At 54.7% G+C, this 16,816-nt stretch overlaps 1 protein-coding gene across 1 annotated transcript in view; it reads left to right on the top strand.

The window, feature by feature from the left end:
• The window catches only part of col11a1a (collagen, type XI, alpha 1a), a 493,146-nt gene extending 477,992 nt beyond the window's left edge, over positions 1-15,154 (top strand). Inside the window, exons 64-66 of the mRNA XM_038793410.1 lie at positions 8,807-8,875; positions 13,170-13,403; positions 13,525-15,154. Coding sequence (XP_038649338.1) covers positions 8,807-8,875; positions 13,170-13,403; positions 13,525-13,671 — 450 coding nt within the window. The 3' untranslated portion in view covers positions 13,672-15,154. The remainder of the gene's footprint in view (positions 1-8,806; positions 8,876-13,169; positions 13,404-13,524) is intronic.
• Positions 15,155-16,816: the final 1,662 nt, after the last annotated feature.

Genomic DNA, 16,816 nt, shown 5'->3' with positions numbered 1-16,816 from the left:
CAGCTCCATGATATTTTTTATAGATATCCAAAACCTTCCCCTTCCCACCCCCGTTTTAGAAACTACCCTGCCCTGTATCCCCTGGGGAGGCAGAAGCAGAAAGTTCGCAACCTGACTTCGCGCAAACTCCCTTATCTGCAGATATCGAAACTCATTCCTTCCCGACAATTCAAACTCCTCCTCCTAATCCTCTAAACATGGAAATCTCCCATCAATAAACAGATCCCCCAGCCTCTCACTGCCACCTCCGAAACTCCCATCCAGCCTCCCCGGGACAAAGCGGTAATTATCACAAATTGGAGCCCACACTGACGCTCCCTTCACTCCCACAGGCTTCCTCCACTGCCCCCAGACTCTCAGGGTCGCCATTACCACCGGGCTTGTGGAGTACCGGGCCAGCCAGAATGGCAGAGGAGCCATTATCAATGCTCCCAAACCTGTGCCCTGACACGATGCCGCCTCGACTCGCATTCACACACGCTTAAAAAAGGAATAAAAATAGGGAGGCACTAGAAAACAAACAAAAATCTTGAGAGGACCATCATTTTCACGGTCTACATCCTTCCCACTAGTGACAGTGGGAGCATGTCCCATCTCAGGAAGTCCTCCTTCATTTGTTCAACTAGCCTGGTATCCCTGCCCATGGCGCCCAACATCCGACCCCCTATTGTTCCCAACAAACACAAAGAAGAAACTTCAACCCACCCCACCGCCGCCCCCCCCCCCCCCCCCCCCCCCACCACACCCCCACAAGAACAAAGTTAACTCACATACAAAACTGAGCAAAGGCCCAAAGATTGATACAAAAAGCACTCCATGTCCAGCCTAAAACAAAAATAAATTTAACAGCACAGGCTACGGCCTAACTCACCCCAAATTCAATGTCCTCAATCACCTGCCAGTCCTTTGTTCTGAACAAAGTCCATCTCCTCGTCCGGTGATCCAAAGTAAATTACTTGGCCCTCATAGCTGACCCACAGATGAGCTGGATACAACATACCGAACTTCACCCCCTTTTTGAAGAGGGCTGATTTTACCCTACTAAAGCTCGCTCTTCTTTTGGCCAGTTCTGCACCCAGGTCTTGGTAGATGTGCAGTTCGCTGTTTTCCCATTTGCAGCTCCATGTCTGCTTGGCCCACTGCAAAATCCGTTCCTTATCCAGGAACTGGTGCGTTTGCATCACCATCACCCTCGGCGGCTCCTTCACACGCGGCTTTCTCGCAAGCGCTCTATGCGCTCTGTCCACTTCCAAGGGTCGAGCAAATGCACCTTGGCCAAGCACCTTTTCAAACAAAGGCGCCACATAAGACCTTACGTCCGTTCCCTCGCTGCCCTCCGGGAGGCCGACGATCCTCAGATACTGCCTGCAGAACCTCTTCTCCAAATTCTCCACATTCTCCTGCAGCCTTTTCTGGTGGTCCCTGATCAGCCCTCCCTCCGCCTCCATCTCCATCGTGGCTAGCTGGTCCTCAAACTCAGCCACCAACTCTTCCACCTCCTGGGCTTCTAGTCGTTGTTCCACCCGATCAATCCAAGTCTTAATTGGGTCGAAACAATCCCGCTTTCGCTTAGCAGTTAAAGTTTGACCAGCTGCTCCGTTGATCACTGGGCGCCAATCCCGGCTCCTGAACCTCCGCCATGTTCTCCTGAGCTGTAGGTTCCATACCCTTCTTTTTTGCCCCGCATTCAATTCTTTTCAGACCACTTCAGGTCCACGTCTCCAGAAACTGGTGGGCGATTCCTCCTCTCCGCTTCATCCACGGCCAATTTTACCGATCAAATCCCCCAAAAGTCAGGAGAAAAGGTCCCAAAAGTCCACCACGAGCAGCAGCTACCAAATAAGTGACCTTCTACTCCATGGCCGCCATCGGAAGTCTCCTCCACATTCTCTGTTAACCATTCCCTCGATATGTACAACACCAATGACTGACACACACACACCCTGACGTCTGGCTGTCCCTGCACCCTCTCTAGCACTGTCTACGTTACCTCACCCTATCCCATCTGACTGAGGTATCAGCTGATGCTCCATCTGCCACGGGTGCGGACATTCTGCCAGTCTTTTCAAGTTACCCTCAATCCGCCTCATCCTCACTGTTTGCCTCACATCCCAAGTTTAAAATCAAATATTGACATTTAACACGGAATTCCGATATCGTTTTATAACAGCAAATAACAAAAAGCAGTGGACCCAGCACCAACCCTCAGGGAAGGGCACTGTCCACAATAGTGACCCTCTGACAGTGCAGCACTCCCTCAGTACTGACCCTCTGACAGTGCGGCACTCCCTCAGTACTGACCCTCTGACAGTGCGGCACTCCCTCAGTACTGACCCTCTGACAGTGCGGCACTCCCTCAGCACTGACCCTCTGACAGTGCAGCACTCCCTCAGTACTGACCCTCTGACAGTGCAGCACTCCCTCAGTACTGACCCTCTGACAGTGCGGCACTCCCTCAGCACTGACCCTCTGACAGTGCGGCACTCCCTCAGTACTGACCCTCTGACAGTGCGGCACTCCCTCAGTACTGACCCTCTGACAGTGCAGCACTCCCTCAGTACTGACCCTCTGACAGTGCGGCACTCCCTCAGTACTGACCCTCTGACAGTGCAGCACTCCCTCAGTACTGACCCTCTGACAGTGCGGCACTCCCTCAGTACTGACCCTCTGACAGTGCGGCACTCCCTCAGTACTGACCCTCTGACAGTGAGGCACTCCCTCAGTACTGACCCTCTGACAGTGCGGCACTCCCTCAGTACTGACCCTCTGACAGTGCGGCACTCCCTCAGTACTGACCCTCTGACAGTGCAGCACTCCCTCAGTACTGACCCTCTGACAGTGCAGCACTCCCTCAGTACTGACCCTCTGACAGTGCGGCACTCCCTCAGTACTGACCCTCTGACAGTGCGGCACTCCCTCAGTACTGACCCTCTGACAGTGCGGCACTCCCTCAGTACTGACCCTCTGACAGTGAGGCACTCCCTCAGTACTGACCCTCTGACAGTGCGGCACTCCCTCAGTACTGACCCTCTGACAGTGCGGCACTCCCTCAGTACTGACCCTCTGACAGTGCAGCACTCCCTCAGTACTGACCCTCTGACAGTGCAGCACTCCCTCAGTACTGACCCTCTGACAGTGCGGCACTCCCTCAGTACTGACCCTCTGACAGTGAGGCACTCCCTCAGTACTGACCCTCTGACAGTGCGGCACTCCCTCAGTACTGACCCTCTGACAGTGCAGCACTCCCTCAGTACTGACCCTCTGACAGTGCAGCACTCCCTCAGTACTGACCCTCCGACAGTGCAGCACTCCCTCAGTACTGACCCTCTGACAGTGCAGCACTCCCTCAGTACTGACCCTCTGACAGTGCAGCACTCCCTCAGTACTGACCCTCTGACAGTGCAGCACTCCCTCAGTACTGACCCTCTGACAGTGCAGCACTCCCTCAGTACTGACCCTCTGACAGTGCAGCACTCCCTCAGTACTGACCCTCTGACAGTGCAGCACTCCCTCAGTACTGACCCTCTGACAGTGCGGCACTCCCTCAGTATTGGGGAGGTGGGCTCAGTGGGTTAGGATGGAGGTGGGGGCTCTGTGGGTGGGGCTGGAGGCGGGGGCTCTGGGTGGGGATGGGGGCGGGGGCTCTGTGGGTGAGGATGGGGGTGGGGGCTCTGTGGGTGAGGATGGGGTGGAGGCTCTGGGTGAGGATGGGGGCGGGGGCTCTGTGGGTGAGGATGGGGGTGGGGGCTCTGTGGGTGAGGATGGGGGTGGGGCTCTGTGGGTGAGGATGGGGGCAGGGGCTCTGTGGGTGAAGATGGGGGCTCTGTGGGTGGGGATGGGGGGGGGCTCTGTGGGTGAAGATGGGGGCGGGGGCTCTGTGGGAGAGGATGGAGGCTCTGGGTGAGGATGGGGGTGGGGGCTCTGTGGGTGGGGATGGGGGCGGGGGCTCTGGGTGGGGATGGGGGCTCTGTGGGTGAGGATGGGGGCGGGGGCTCTGTGGGTGAGGATGGGGGCGGGGGCTCTGTGGGTGAGGATGGGGGCGGGGGCTCTGTGGGTGAGGATGGGGGTGGGGGCTCTGTGGGTGGGGATGGGGGTGGGGGCTCTGTGGGTGAAGATGGGGGCGGGGGCTCTGTGGGTGGGGATGGGGGTGGGGGCTCTGTGGGTGAGGATGGGGGCGGGGGCTCTGTGGGTGAAGATGGGGGCGGGGGCTCTGTGGGTGAGGATGGGGGTGGGGGCTCTGTGGGTGGGGATGGGGGTGGGGGCTCTGTGGGTGAAGATGGGGGCGGGGGCTCTGTGGGTGAAGATGGGGGTGGGGGCTCTGTGGGTGAAGATGGGGGTGGGGGCTCTGTGGGTGGGGATGGGGGCGGGGCTCTGTGGGTGGGGATGGGGGCGGGGGCTCTGTGGGTGAGGGCGGGGGCTCTGGGTGAGGATGGGGGCGGGGGCTCTGGGTGAGGATGGGGGCGGGGGCTCTGGGTGAGGATGGGGGCGGGGGCTCTGTGGGTGAGGATGGGGGCGGGGGCTCTGGGTGAGGATGGGGGCGGGGGCTCTGTGGGTGAGGATGGGGGCGGGGGCTCTGTGGGTGAGGATGGGGGCGGGGATTCTGTGGGTGAGGATGGGGGCTCTGTGGGTGGGGATGGGGGCTCTGTGGGTGAGGATGGAGGCGGGGGCTCTGTGGGTGGGGATGGGGGCGGGGGCTCTGTGGGTGAGGATGGGGCGGGGGCTCTGTGGGTGAGGATGGGGGCGGGGATTCTGTGGGTGAGGATGGGGCGGGGACTCTGTGGGTGAGGATGGGGGCGGGGGCTCTGTGGGTGGGGATGGGGCGGGGGCTCTGTGGGTGAGGATGGGGGCGGGGGCTCTGTGGGTGAGGATGGGGGCGGGGGCTCTGTGGGTGGGGACGGGGGCGGGGCTCTGTGGGTGAGGATGGGGGCGGGGGCTCTGTGGGTGGCGACGGGGGCGGGGCTCTGTGGGTGAGGATGGGGGCGGGGGCTCTGTGGGTGGGGATGGGGCGGGGCTCTGTGGGTGAGGATGGGGGCGGGGGCTCTGTGGGTGAGGATGGGGGCTCTGTGGGTGAGGATGGGGGCAGGGGCTCTGTGAGTGAGGATGGGGGCAGGGGCTCTGGGTGGGGATGGGGGCGGGGGCTCTGTGGGTGAGGATGGGGGCGGGGGCTCTGTGGGTGAGGGTGGGGGTGGGGGCTCTGGGTGAGGATGGGGCGGGGGCTCTGTGGGTGAGGATGGGGGCGGGGGCTCTGTGGGTGGGGATGGGGGCGGGGGCTCTGTGGGTGAGGATGGGGCGGGGGCTCTGTGGGTGAGGATGGGGGCGGGGGCTCTGTGGGTGAGGATGGGGCGGGGGCTCTGTGAGTGAGGATGGGGGCGGGGGCTCTGTGGGTGGGGATGGGGGCGGGGGCTCTGTGGGTGGGGATGGGGCGGGGGCTCTGTGGGTGAGGATGGGGCGGGGGCTCTGTGGGTGAGGATGGGGGCGGGGGCTCTGTGGGTGGGGATGGGGCGGGGGCTCTGTGAGTGAGGATGGGGGCGGGGGCTCTGTGGGTGGGGATGGGGGCGGGGGCTCTGGGTGAGGATGGGGGTGGGGGCTCTGTGGGTGGGGATGGGGGCGGGGGCTCTGTGGGTGGGGATGGGGGCGGGGGCTCTGGGTGGGGATGGGGGCGGGGGCTCTGTGGGTGGGGATGGGGGCGGGGGCTCTGGGTGAGGATGGGGGTGGGGGCTCTGTGGGTGGGGATGGGGGCGGGGGCTCTGTGGGTGAGGGTGGGGGCGGGGGCTCTGTGGGTGGGGATGGGGGCTCTGTGGGTGAGGATGGGGGCGGGGGCTCTCTGGGTGAGGATGGGGGCGGGGGCTCTGTGGGTGAGGATGGGAGCGGGGGCTCTGTGGGTGGGGATGGGGGCGGGGGCTCTGTGGGTGAGGATGGGGGCGGGGGCTCTGTGGGTGAGGATGGAGGCGGGGATTCTGTGGGTGAGGATGGGGGCGGGGGCTCTGTGGGTGAGGATGGGGGCGGGGGCTCTGTGGGTGAGGATGGAGGCGGGGGCTCTGTGGGTGAGGATGGGGGCGGGGGCTCTGTGGGTGGGGATGGGGGCGGGGGCTCTGTGGGTGAGGGTGGGGGCGGGGGCTCTGTGGGTGGGGATGGGGGCGGGGGCTCTGTGGGTGAGGATGGGGGCGGGGGCTCTGTGGGTGAGGATGGAGGCGGGGATTCTGTGGGTGAGGATGGGGGCGGGGGCTCTGTGGGTGAGGATGGGGGCGGGGGCTCTGTGGGTGAGGATGGAGGCGGGGGCTCTGTGGGTGAGGATGGGGGCGGGGGCTCTGTGGGTGAGGATGGGGGCGGGGGCTCTGTGGGTGAGGATGGAGGCGGGGGCTCTGTGGGTGAGGATGGGGGTGGGGGCTCTGTGGGTGAGGATGGGGGTGGGGGCTCTGTGGGTGAGGATGGGGGCGGGGGCTCTGTGGGTGAGGATGGGGGCGGGGGCTCTGTGGGTGGGGATGGGGTGGGGGCTCTGTGGGAGAGGATGGGGGCGGGGGCTCTGTGGGTGGGGATGGGGGTGGGGGCTCTGTGGGTGAAGATGAGGGCGGGGGCTCTGTGGGTGAGGATGGAGGCGGGGGCTCTGTGGGTGAGGATGGAGGCGGGGACTCTGTTGGTAGGGATGGGGGCGGGGGCTCTGTGGGTGAGGATGGGGGCTCTGTGGGTGAAGATGAGGGCGGGGGCTCTGTGGGTGAGGATGGGGCAGGGTCTCTGTGGGTGAGGATGGAGGCGGGGACTCTGTTGGTAGGGATGGGGGCGGGGGCTCTGGGTGAGGGTGGGGGCGGGGGCTCTGTGGGTGAGGGGGGCGGGGGCTCTGTGGGTGGGGATGGGGTGGGGGCTCTGTGGGTGAGGATGGGGCGGGGGCTCTGTGGGTGGGGATGGGGTGGGGGCTCTGTGGGTGAGGATGGGGCGGGGGCTCTGTGGGTGGCGATGGGGTGGGGGCTCTGTGGGTGGGGATGGGGTGGGGGCTCTGTGGGTGAGGATGGGGGCGGGGGCTCTGTGGGTGAGGATGGGGCAGGGTCTCTGTGGGTGAGGATGGAGGCGGGGACTCTGTTGGTAGGGATGGGGGCGGGGGCTCTGGGTGAGGGTGGGGGCGGGGGCTCTGTGGGTGAGGGGGGCGGGGGCTCTGTGGGTGGGGATGGGGTGGGGGCTCTGTGGGTGAGGGTGGGGGCGGGGGCTCTGTGGGTGAGGGGGGCGGGGGCTCTGTGGGTGGGGATGGGGTGGGGGCTCTGTGGGTGAGGATGGGGCGGGGGCTCTGTGGGTGAGGATGGGGCGGGGGCTCTTGCAGGGGGTTGGCATTGGCAAGGGCATCGCTCCCGATGGCCCCAGGAAAGTACTCAGGGACTCGGTGTAGCCTCAGTGTGGATTTGGAGACGGTTTAGGCTGCAATGTAAATTGTGGGCTGGGTCAGGGGGGATTCCGATTCGGAGCAATCACGAATTGGGGGTCAGGAAGGATGGATGTGAGATTTTTGGGGTGGGAGGAGAAGGGTTTCAGTGTAATGAAGAATTTATTCCTTGGGGGACGATTTGCGAATCCAGAAGAGTTTGGGGGAGGGATGTGGATGAACACAGAGAGGGGTTTAGATATATGTAGGTGCGGGACTTTGCAAGGAAAGTGTTTCCAGCATTCCCGGTAGATCCGGCTCTTTCATTGTTGGACAAAGTGTTGTCAGCGGGGGGGGGGGGGGGGGGGGGGGGGGGGAAACTGGAGAAGGGAGTCACCTCAGAGATTCACAGGAGGATCCTGGGGGAGGATGGGGTGTACACCGAGGGGATTAACATGAAATGGGAAGAGGAGCTGGGGATGATGCTTGTGGTGTGAGGTGTTACGGACGGTGAATGCCTCGATTTCTTGTGCGAGGTTGAGGCTGATAGAGCTGAAGGCCTTGTATCGGGTTCAGGTCACTAACTCGAGGATGAACCGGCTGCTCGAGGGGGTGGGGGATATCTGTGAGCGATGTGGGAGGGGCCCCGCAAATCATGTTCACATGTTTTGGGCCTGACCGAAATTAGAACATTTTGCAGGTCGGTGTAAGGGGATCAGGGGTTATGGGGAGAAGGCAGGAGAATGGGGATGAGAAAATATCAGCCATGATTGAATGGCAGAACAGACTCGATGGGCCGAATGGCCAAATTCTGTTCCTATGTCATATGGTCTTATGGTATTCAGGATAGTTTCAGGGGTCTTTCATGTGGATGTGAAACCCGGCCCCCGAGAAGCTATTTTCTGGGTTTCAGACCAGCTCAAGCTGCAGGCGGGCTCAGGGGTAGATACCTTAGCCTTCTACTCATTGATCGCTCGAAGGCGGGTTTTGTTAGAGCGGGGGTCAGCCTCCCCACCCTGCGGCCCGGAGTTTTTCACCCTTGAGAAGGTAAAGTTTGAGCTGAGGGGGTTAAAGGAGGGGTTTTACAATTGTTTGAGTTTGGTTATTCTACATTTTCAGGAATTGGTTACCATTGATTGTTGAGGGAGGGGAGGTGGGGGAGAAGGTCTTGTTTGTTTGTTTGCTTGTTTGGGGATCTGCTTGGGGCTGTTTGTATTATGAAAATGTTGAAAATTTGTTGAATAAAAATACTTTTTTTTAAAATTACCGCCCGCATTGTGCCCCTAGCTGGCCACCGGCTGGGTGTTCAATCACACCCGAGCTTTATGAATCGGTCATTGACGCTGAATTCACAGAACTGATCCTTTCTCATCACTGAGCTATTTACTTTCCTGTCTCCGACCAATCAGAGTATAAATGAAAGTGATCTTTGTCTTTGTGTTTTGCTGTGTGAACCAGACTCGAATCTCTCCGTGGCCAAAGGAATCTCCCGGATCCTGGTTCAGTGAGTTCAAGCGAGGAAAACTGGTGAGTTTCATTATTGGGACCTGTCAACTCTGTTATCGTTGTTCTTGGACCCAAATCCCATCCCGTAGCTAGAACCCGGACAGTCTGTCGAACCCCATTGTGTAGCTAGAACCCGGACAGTTTGTCAAACCCCATTCTGTAGCTAGAACCCGGACAGTCTGTCAAACCCCATTCTGTAGCTAGAACCCAGACTGCCTGTCAAACCCCATTGTGTAGCTAGAACCCAGGCAGTCTGTCAAACCCCATTGTGTAGCTAGAACCCGGGCAGCCTGTCGAACCCCATTGTGTAGCTAGGACCTGGACAGTCTGTCAAACCCCATTGTGTAGCTAGAACCCGGGCAGTCTGTCAAACCCCACTGTGTAGCTAGAACCCGGGCAGTTTGTCAAACCCCATTGTGTAGCTAGAACCCGGGCAGTTTGTCAAACCCCATTTTGTAGCTAGAACCCGGACAGTCTGTCAAACCCCATTGTGTAGCTAGAACCCGGGCAGTTTGTCAAACCCCATTGTGTAGCTAGAACCCAGACAGCCTGTCAAACCCCATTGTGTAGCTAGAACCCAGGCAGTTTGTCAAACCACATTGTGTAGCTAGAACCCGGGCAGCCTGTCGAACCCCATTGTGTAGCTAGGACCTGGACAGTCTGTCAAACCCCACTGTGTAGCTAGGACCCGGGCAGTTTGTCAAACCCCATTGTGTAGCTAGAACCCGGGCAGTTTGTCAAACCCCATTGTGTAGCTAGAACCCGGGCAGTTTGTCAAACCCCATTGTGTAGCTAGAACCCGGGCAGTTTGTCAAACCCCATTGTGTAGCTAGAACCCGGGCAGTTTGTTAAACCCCATTGTGTAGCTAGAACCCGGGCAGTTTGTCAAACCCCATTGTGTAGCTAGAACCCGGGCAGTTTGTCAAACCCCATTGTGCATCTAGAACCTGGGCAGTCTGTCAAACCCCATTGTGTAGCTAGAACCCAGGCAGGTTGTCAAACCCCATTGTGTAGCTAGGACCTGGACAGTCTGTCAAACCCCATTGTGTAGCTAGAACCCGGACAGTCTGTCAATCCCCATTGTGTAGCTAGAACCCGGACAGTCTGTCAAACCCCATTGTGTAGCTAGAACCCGGGCAGTCTGTCAAACCCCATTGTGTAGCTAGAACCCGGGCAGTTTGTCAAACCCCATTGTGCAGCTAGAACCCGGGCAGTCTGTCAAACTCCATTGTGTAGCTAGAACCCGGGCAGTTTGTCAAACCCCATTCTGTAGCTAGAACCCGGACAGTCTGTCAAACCCCATTCTGTAGCTAGAAACCGGACAGTCTGTCAAACCCCATTCTGTAGCTAGAACCCGGACAGTCTGTCAAACCCCATTCTGTAGCTAGAACCCAGACTGCCTGTCAAACCCCATTGTGTAGCTAGAACCCGGGCAGTCTGTCAAACCCCATTGTGTGGCTAGAACCCGGGCAGTTTGTCAAACCCCATTGTGTAGCTAGAACCCGGGCAGTCTGTCAAACCCCATTGTGTAGCTAGAACCCGGGCAGTTTGTCAAACCCCATTGTGCATCTAGAACCTGGGCAGTTTGTCAAACCTCATTGTGTAGCTAGAACCCGGGCAGTTTGTCAAACCTCATTGTGTAGCTAGAACCCGGGCAGTTTGTCAAACCCCATTGTGCATCTAGAACCTGGGCAGTCTGTCAAACCCCATTATGCATCTAGAACCCGGGCAGTCTGTCAAATCCCATGCTGTAGCTAGGACCTGGACAGTCTGTCAAACCCCATTGTGTAGCTAGGACCTAGACAGTTTGTCAAACCCCATTGTGTAGCTAGAACCCGGGCAGTTTGTCAAACCCCATTGTGCATCTAGAACCTGGGCAGTCTGTCAAACCCCATTATGCATCTAGAACCCGGGCAGTCTGTCAAATCCCATTCTGTAGCTAGGACCTGGACAGTCTGTCAAACCCCACTGTGTAGCTAGGACCTAGACAGTTTGTCAAACCCCATTGTGTAGCTAGAACCCGGGCAGTTTGTCAAACCCCATTGTGTAGCTAGAACCTGGGCAGTTTGTCAAACCCCATTGTGTAGCTAGAACCCGGGCAGTTTGTCAAACCCCATTGTGTAGCTAGAACCCGAGCAGTTTGTCAAACCCCATTGTGTAGCTAGAACCCGGGCAGTTTGTCAAACCCCATTGTGCATCTAGAACCTGGGCAGTCTGTCAAACCCCATTATGCATCTAGAACCCGGGCAGTCTGTCAGATCCCATTCTGTAGCTAGGACCTGGACAGTCTGTCAAACCCCATTGTGTAGCTAGAACCCGGGCAGTTTGTCAAACCCCATTGTGTAGCTAGAACCAGGGCAGTTTGTCAAACCCCATTGTGTAGCTAGAACCCGGGCAGTTTGTCAAACCCCATTGTGTAGCTAGAACCCAGGCAGTTTGTCAAACCCCATTGTGCATCTAGAACCTGGGCAGTCTGTCAAACCCCATTATGCATCTAGAACCCGGGCAGTCTGTCAAATCCCATTCTGTAGCTAGGACCTGGACAGTCTGTCAAACCCCATTGTGTAGCTAGAACCCGGGCAGTCTGTCAAACCCTATTGTGTAGCTAGAACCCGGGCAGGCTGTCGAACCCCATTGTGTAGCTAGAACCCGGGCAGTCTGTCAAACCCCATTGTGTAGCTAGAACCCGGGCAGTCTGTCAATCCCCATTGTGTAGCTAGAACCCGGACAGTCTGTCAATCCCCATTGTGTAGCTAGAACCCGGACAGTCTGTCAAACCCCATTCTGTAGCTAGAACCCGGACAGTCTGTCAAACCCCATTGTGTAGCTAGAACCCGGACAGTCTGTCAAACCCCATTGTGTAGCTAGAACCCGGGCAGTCTGTCAAACCCCACTGTGTAGCTAGAACCCGGGCAGTCTGTCAAACCCCATTGTGTAGCTAGAACCCGGACAGTCTGTCAATCCCCATTCTGTAGCTAGAACCCGGACAGTCTGTCAAACCCCATTCTGTAGCTAGAACCCGGACAGTCTGTCAAACCCCATTCTGTAGCTAGAACCCGGACAGTCTGTCAAACCCCACTGTGTAGCTAGAACCCGGACAGTCTGTCAAACCCGACTGTGTAGCTAGAACCCGGACAGCCTGTCAAACCCCATTGTGCATCTAGAACCTGGGCAGTCTGTCAAACCCCATTATGCATCTAGAACCCGGGCAGTCTGTCAGATCCCATTCTGTAGCTAGGACCTGGACAGTCTGTCAAACCCCATTGTGTAGCTAGAACCCGGGCAGTTTGTCAAACCCCATTGTGTAGCTAGAACCAGGGCAGTTTGTCAAACCCCATTGTGTAGCTAGAACCCGGGCAGTTTGTCAAACCCCATTGTGTAGCTAGAACCCAGGCAGTTTGTCAAACCCCATTGTGCATCTAGAACCTGGGCAGTCTGTCAAACCCCATTATGCATCTAGAACCCGGGCAGTCTGTCAAATCCCATTCTGTAGCTAGGACCTGGACAGTCTGTCAAACCCCATTGTGTAGCTAGAACCCGGGCAGTCTGTCAAACCCTATTGTGTAGCTAGAACCCGGGCAGGCTGTCGAACCCCATTGTGTAGCTAGAACCCGGGCAGTCTGTCAAACCCCATTGTGTAGCTAGAACCCGGGCAGTCTGTCAATCCCCATTGTGTAGCTAGAACCCGGACAGTCTGTCAATCCCCATTGTGTAGCTAGAACCCGGACAGTCTGTCAAACCCCATTCTGTAGCTAGAACCCGGACAGTCTGTCAAACCCCATTGTGTAGCTAGAACCCGGACAGTCTGTCAAACCCCATTGTGTAGCTAGAACCCGGGCAGTCTGTCAAACCCCACTGTGTAGCTAGAACCCGGGCAGTCTGTCAAACCCCATTGTGTAGCTAGAACCCGGACAGTCTGTCAATCCCCATTCTGTAGCTAGAACCCGGACAGTCTGTCAAACCCCATTCTGTAGCTAGAACCCGGACAGTCTGTCAAACCCCATTCTGTAGCTAGAACCCGGACAGTCTGTCAAACCCCACTGTGTAGCTAGAACCCGGACAGTCTGTCAAACCCGACTGTGTAGCTAGAACCCGGACAGCCTGTCAAACCCCATTGTGTAGCTAGAACCCGGGCAGTCTGTTAAACCCCATTGTGTAGCTAGAACCCGGACAGTCTGTCAAACCCCATTTTGCAGCTAGAACCCGGACAGTCTGTCAAACAGGCATGAGGAGATATTTGTGTTTGAAGGTTGATTTTCAGGGTGGGATTTGACCTCTTGTTTTGTTGTGTTAACTCACTCTGGTTCTCCCCCAGCTTGCCTATGTGGATTCTCAGGGTGAGCACATTAACTTGGTGCAGATGACATTCTTGAAACTGCTTAGTGCCTCTGCGAGACAGAACTTCACCTATAACTGCCAGCAGTCTGTCGCCTGGTATGATGCAGCCTCCGACAGTTATGACAAGGCGTTGAGATTCCTCGGGTCCAATGATGAGGAGATGTCACACGACAACAATCCATACATCAAAGCCATCTATGATGGTTGCACGGTGAGTCTTCACTGATTGGTTGCTTCATGCCCCAGTAAATATTGTTCACGGTTTTGTCCTCCACATTGGAGAGATTTGACCAGGTGATGAGTTTTAAATTTCTTTATCATTCTTTTCTCAGCTAAGCAAAGGTTTGGAAAAGACTGTCCTGGAGATTAATACCCCAAAAGTAGATCAAATTCCAATCATGGACTTGTTGGTGAGTGACTTTGGCAGCAGCAACCAGAAGTTTGGGTTTGAAGTTGGTGCAGTGTGTTTCCTGGGCTAAGGGACTGAGAGTGGGAAACCGGACAAATGGATATCTTCAATCCACTACACCCACCGCAAGACCCATGCAAGTTTTGATCCTGGATGGAGTTCAAATTCTCCCTCGCTGTGTATGTATTATTATCTAGAAATTACTAAATGCCCTTGTGGGGCCAGAATCACATGACTTAAACCTATTATGGGAAACCTAGAAGAACAAAGGATGGTGTTAAGTTATATTGGCGCGAGGGAAACAGCATTGGCCTCACCTCAAGGTAGGATGGAACCCGGCGGGTACCGTCAGTACCGCATCACTGGCTACTCATGGTGCACTCATACATTGCAAAGGTGCAAAGAGGATGTATTTTAATGTACTGTAATTATTCGATTGTAAAATACCATTTATACCTGTTTCCATTTTCAGAACTTGTAGGTGTCTACCTGGCTGTCAATTTTTAAAGTGTCATTTTCAACCTTCCTTTTGGAAAATCGAAAACAAACTGTGTAATAATTAAAAAAACTAAATAAAATGTTAACCTCTTGTGAATGAGTTGTATTTTTTCCTGTGATTATCACTGTGTGAGGACTCTTGTTTGTCTTTAACATGTGACTCTGAGCCGAGATTTGGACATTGGGAATCTGCAGAGCTGATTGGAGCCAATCAGTGTGGGTATGTTGGCTCTTCTGTACCATCTAAATCTCTTTGGGATCTTGTATTCTCTTGCAGTCAGTTTCCCGATTGTTGAGGTTTACTCTGCATAAGGATACTGTTTGGTGCTATATTTATAAGTTTTAATTGTGTCTGCAGTGTGTAAGATGTGTCAAAGTCATTCCCAGAATCTATCAATCTCCTCTGACCAGCAACAACTGCCACCGGCATCTGGTAAAGGGCCACACAAAACGGGTTTGTGACATTGCTTCCTGGCTGCATCTCCCAATGGTCAATCTCAGCATCTCTGCTTTGCTCTCTAGCCTTTTCATCCTGCTTTTAAACTGAGAAATTATTCCCACAGGATTGCAACGCGAGAATCCATGCACTAATTTAGATCTTTTCTGAATCCTCGCGCTGTCCTGATAGAGTTTGTCTGGACAGTTACACTTAAACAAGCTACACTTTGTAACCCAATGAGATTAAAGGTGTTACATAGCCCATAATAGGTCTAGGTCATGTGATTCTAACTCATTGCTGAGCAACAAATCAGGAGATCGTATACCAACAGAATTCCCCTGGATCCCACCTATTGTTTGTTGAAATTGTATTTTGCAATTCCCTCTCTGGCTCACCTTGTAATTCATTTGATAATCTGTGTAAGACATGAACAGAAGTGTTTGGTTAACTATTACTTCCACGGTTGATCAACAAGCAGCCCCCACCTATTCATTTGTAACCCTTGAGATTTAAAATGGAAAGATTGCATCTCCTCTCATTTCTAGAGCAAAAGTTTGTAAATATAAACTGGGAAAGAGTTAACAGAATTTCATGAATAAAAATCAAGTCTTGTCTATCTGGGTGATTCTGTTTTTTATTAAAGTTTCTTTTATGTAGTTTGATGCAAAGATCTTTGAATTAAGATGCTCGAAATCAGCGACGAGGGAACTCAGAGCATTGTCTAATCTCCCTCTCCCAACAGCCTTAGTCACAGAGTACGCAATCACCAAGCTGCTGCTAAATGAGCAGCAAAAGAGAGATTTAAGGACAGGGCATGATGGGATCCTGGATTTCATGGTCAATAAAACATAGATAACTTCTCAAATAGTTTCCTCGTTAGTCTGAGGTATGAAGTCAGCATGGCTCACAGTCTTTATATGTTGTATAAATTGATTGTAGAATTAAACCACCTGGAGATTTACACAACTACCTTGTATTTCTGCATCTGTATAATGATTATCTGTAATTTACAAAAAAAAGTTTATTCAAAAATAAAATAATTTACAAAGCTTGTGATTGGGTCCCAGAATTCACGCCTTTTTCTGAACTCGCAAATGTGGCACAGGTTTGAATATTCTGCTCCAGACAACACAATTCCATTTTCTTTTTCTTTTTTTCTCTGTGATTGAGTGAAGTTTGATTCACTCCTGACAGAAATAAACAGCACCCATTCTGAGAGGAGTGAAAAACGTGCATTTTTATAACAATCTCTCCTTCCATCCCAAAGCACCTCAGTCAATTAATTTCAGACGAGGCTGTAATTGGCTGCCATGTTTGCGACAATCTGCACACTGTAAACACCACAAAGAGGAACTTTGCAATGACCACTCCTGCAGCACAAACTCTTTGGGCGGGATTCTCTAATCCCGCGGCAGAGTGTCCACGCTGTCGTAAACACCGTCGCCTTTTTACAACGGCGTGAACGCCCCCCTACAGGGGGCCAGTACGGCACTGGAGTGGTTTGCACCACCCCAGCTGCTGATCCCGGCGTGAACTGGGTGCCGCGGGATACGCACATGCACAATGGCACCGGCGCGATCGCGCACGTGTGCAGTGCCTTCCTTCAACGCGCCAGCCCCGACACAACATGGCGCAGGATTACAGGGGCCGGCGCGAAAGAAACGAGGCCCCCAGTGTTATGGGCCAGAACCCCAAAGTGTATCATGGAGTTCACCTGACCCACAACTTTTACTAGATTGTGGTATGGGGAGCACACGGCCCACTCTACAGGTGTGGTACAGCAGAAATGGAAATGTATTTTTTGAAGCAAAACAATGTTTATTCTATAAACTCAAGTTTACCTTTTTAAAGCAGTGAACATCTTAGCAACCATTAATTCAAATACAACCCCCAAAGAATACAACACAAAGTAATCCTTAATAACTTCCCAAACAACATCCAGAAAACAAAATAAATACTTTTTAAACACAAGAACATTAGGTTCACATTCACTACTGAGAACATTTATAATTCTGAATTCACCAAATGATCAAGAGATAGTCTTTTCATGGCAGAGAGAACAGCAGTACAGCTGCTCTGTCTGGCTTCAGCTCCAACACTGAAAACAAAACTAAAACACACCCTGCAGCAAACAGCCTAAAATGATAGGAAGAAGCCAATCTCCACCCACTCTCTGACATCACTGCAATAGTAAACACCCATTTCTTAAAGGTACTCTCACATGACACCCAGCCAGAGAGGCAGGCCCACTGATCAGAGAGCCCCAATCAAGGGCCAG

This window comes from Scyliorhinus canicula, chromosome 4, assembly GCF_902713615.1.
Source record: "Scyliorhinus canicula chromosome 4, sScyCan1.1, whole genome shotgun sequence".
NCBI lineage: Eukaryota > Metazoa > Chordata > Chondrichthyes > Carcharhiniformes > Scyliorhinidae > Scyliorhinus > Scyliorhinus canicula.
This window is presented reverse-complemented; position numbering and strand designations above follow the sequence as displayed.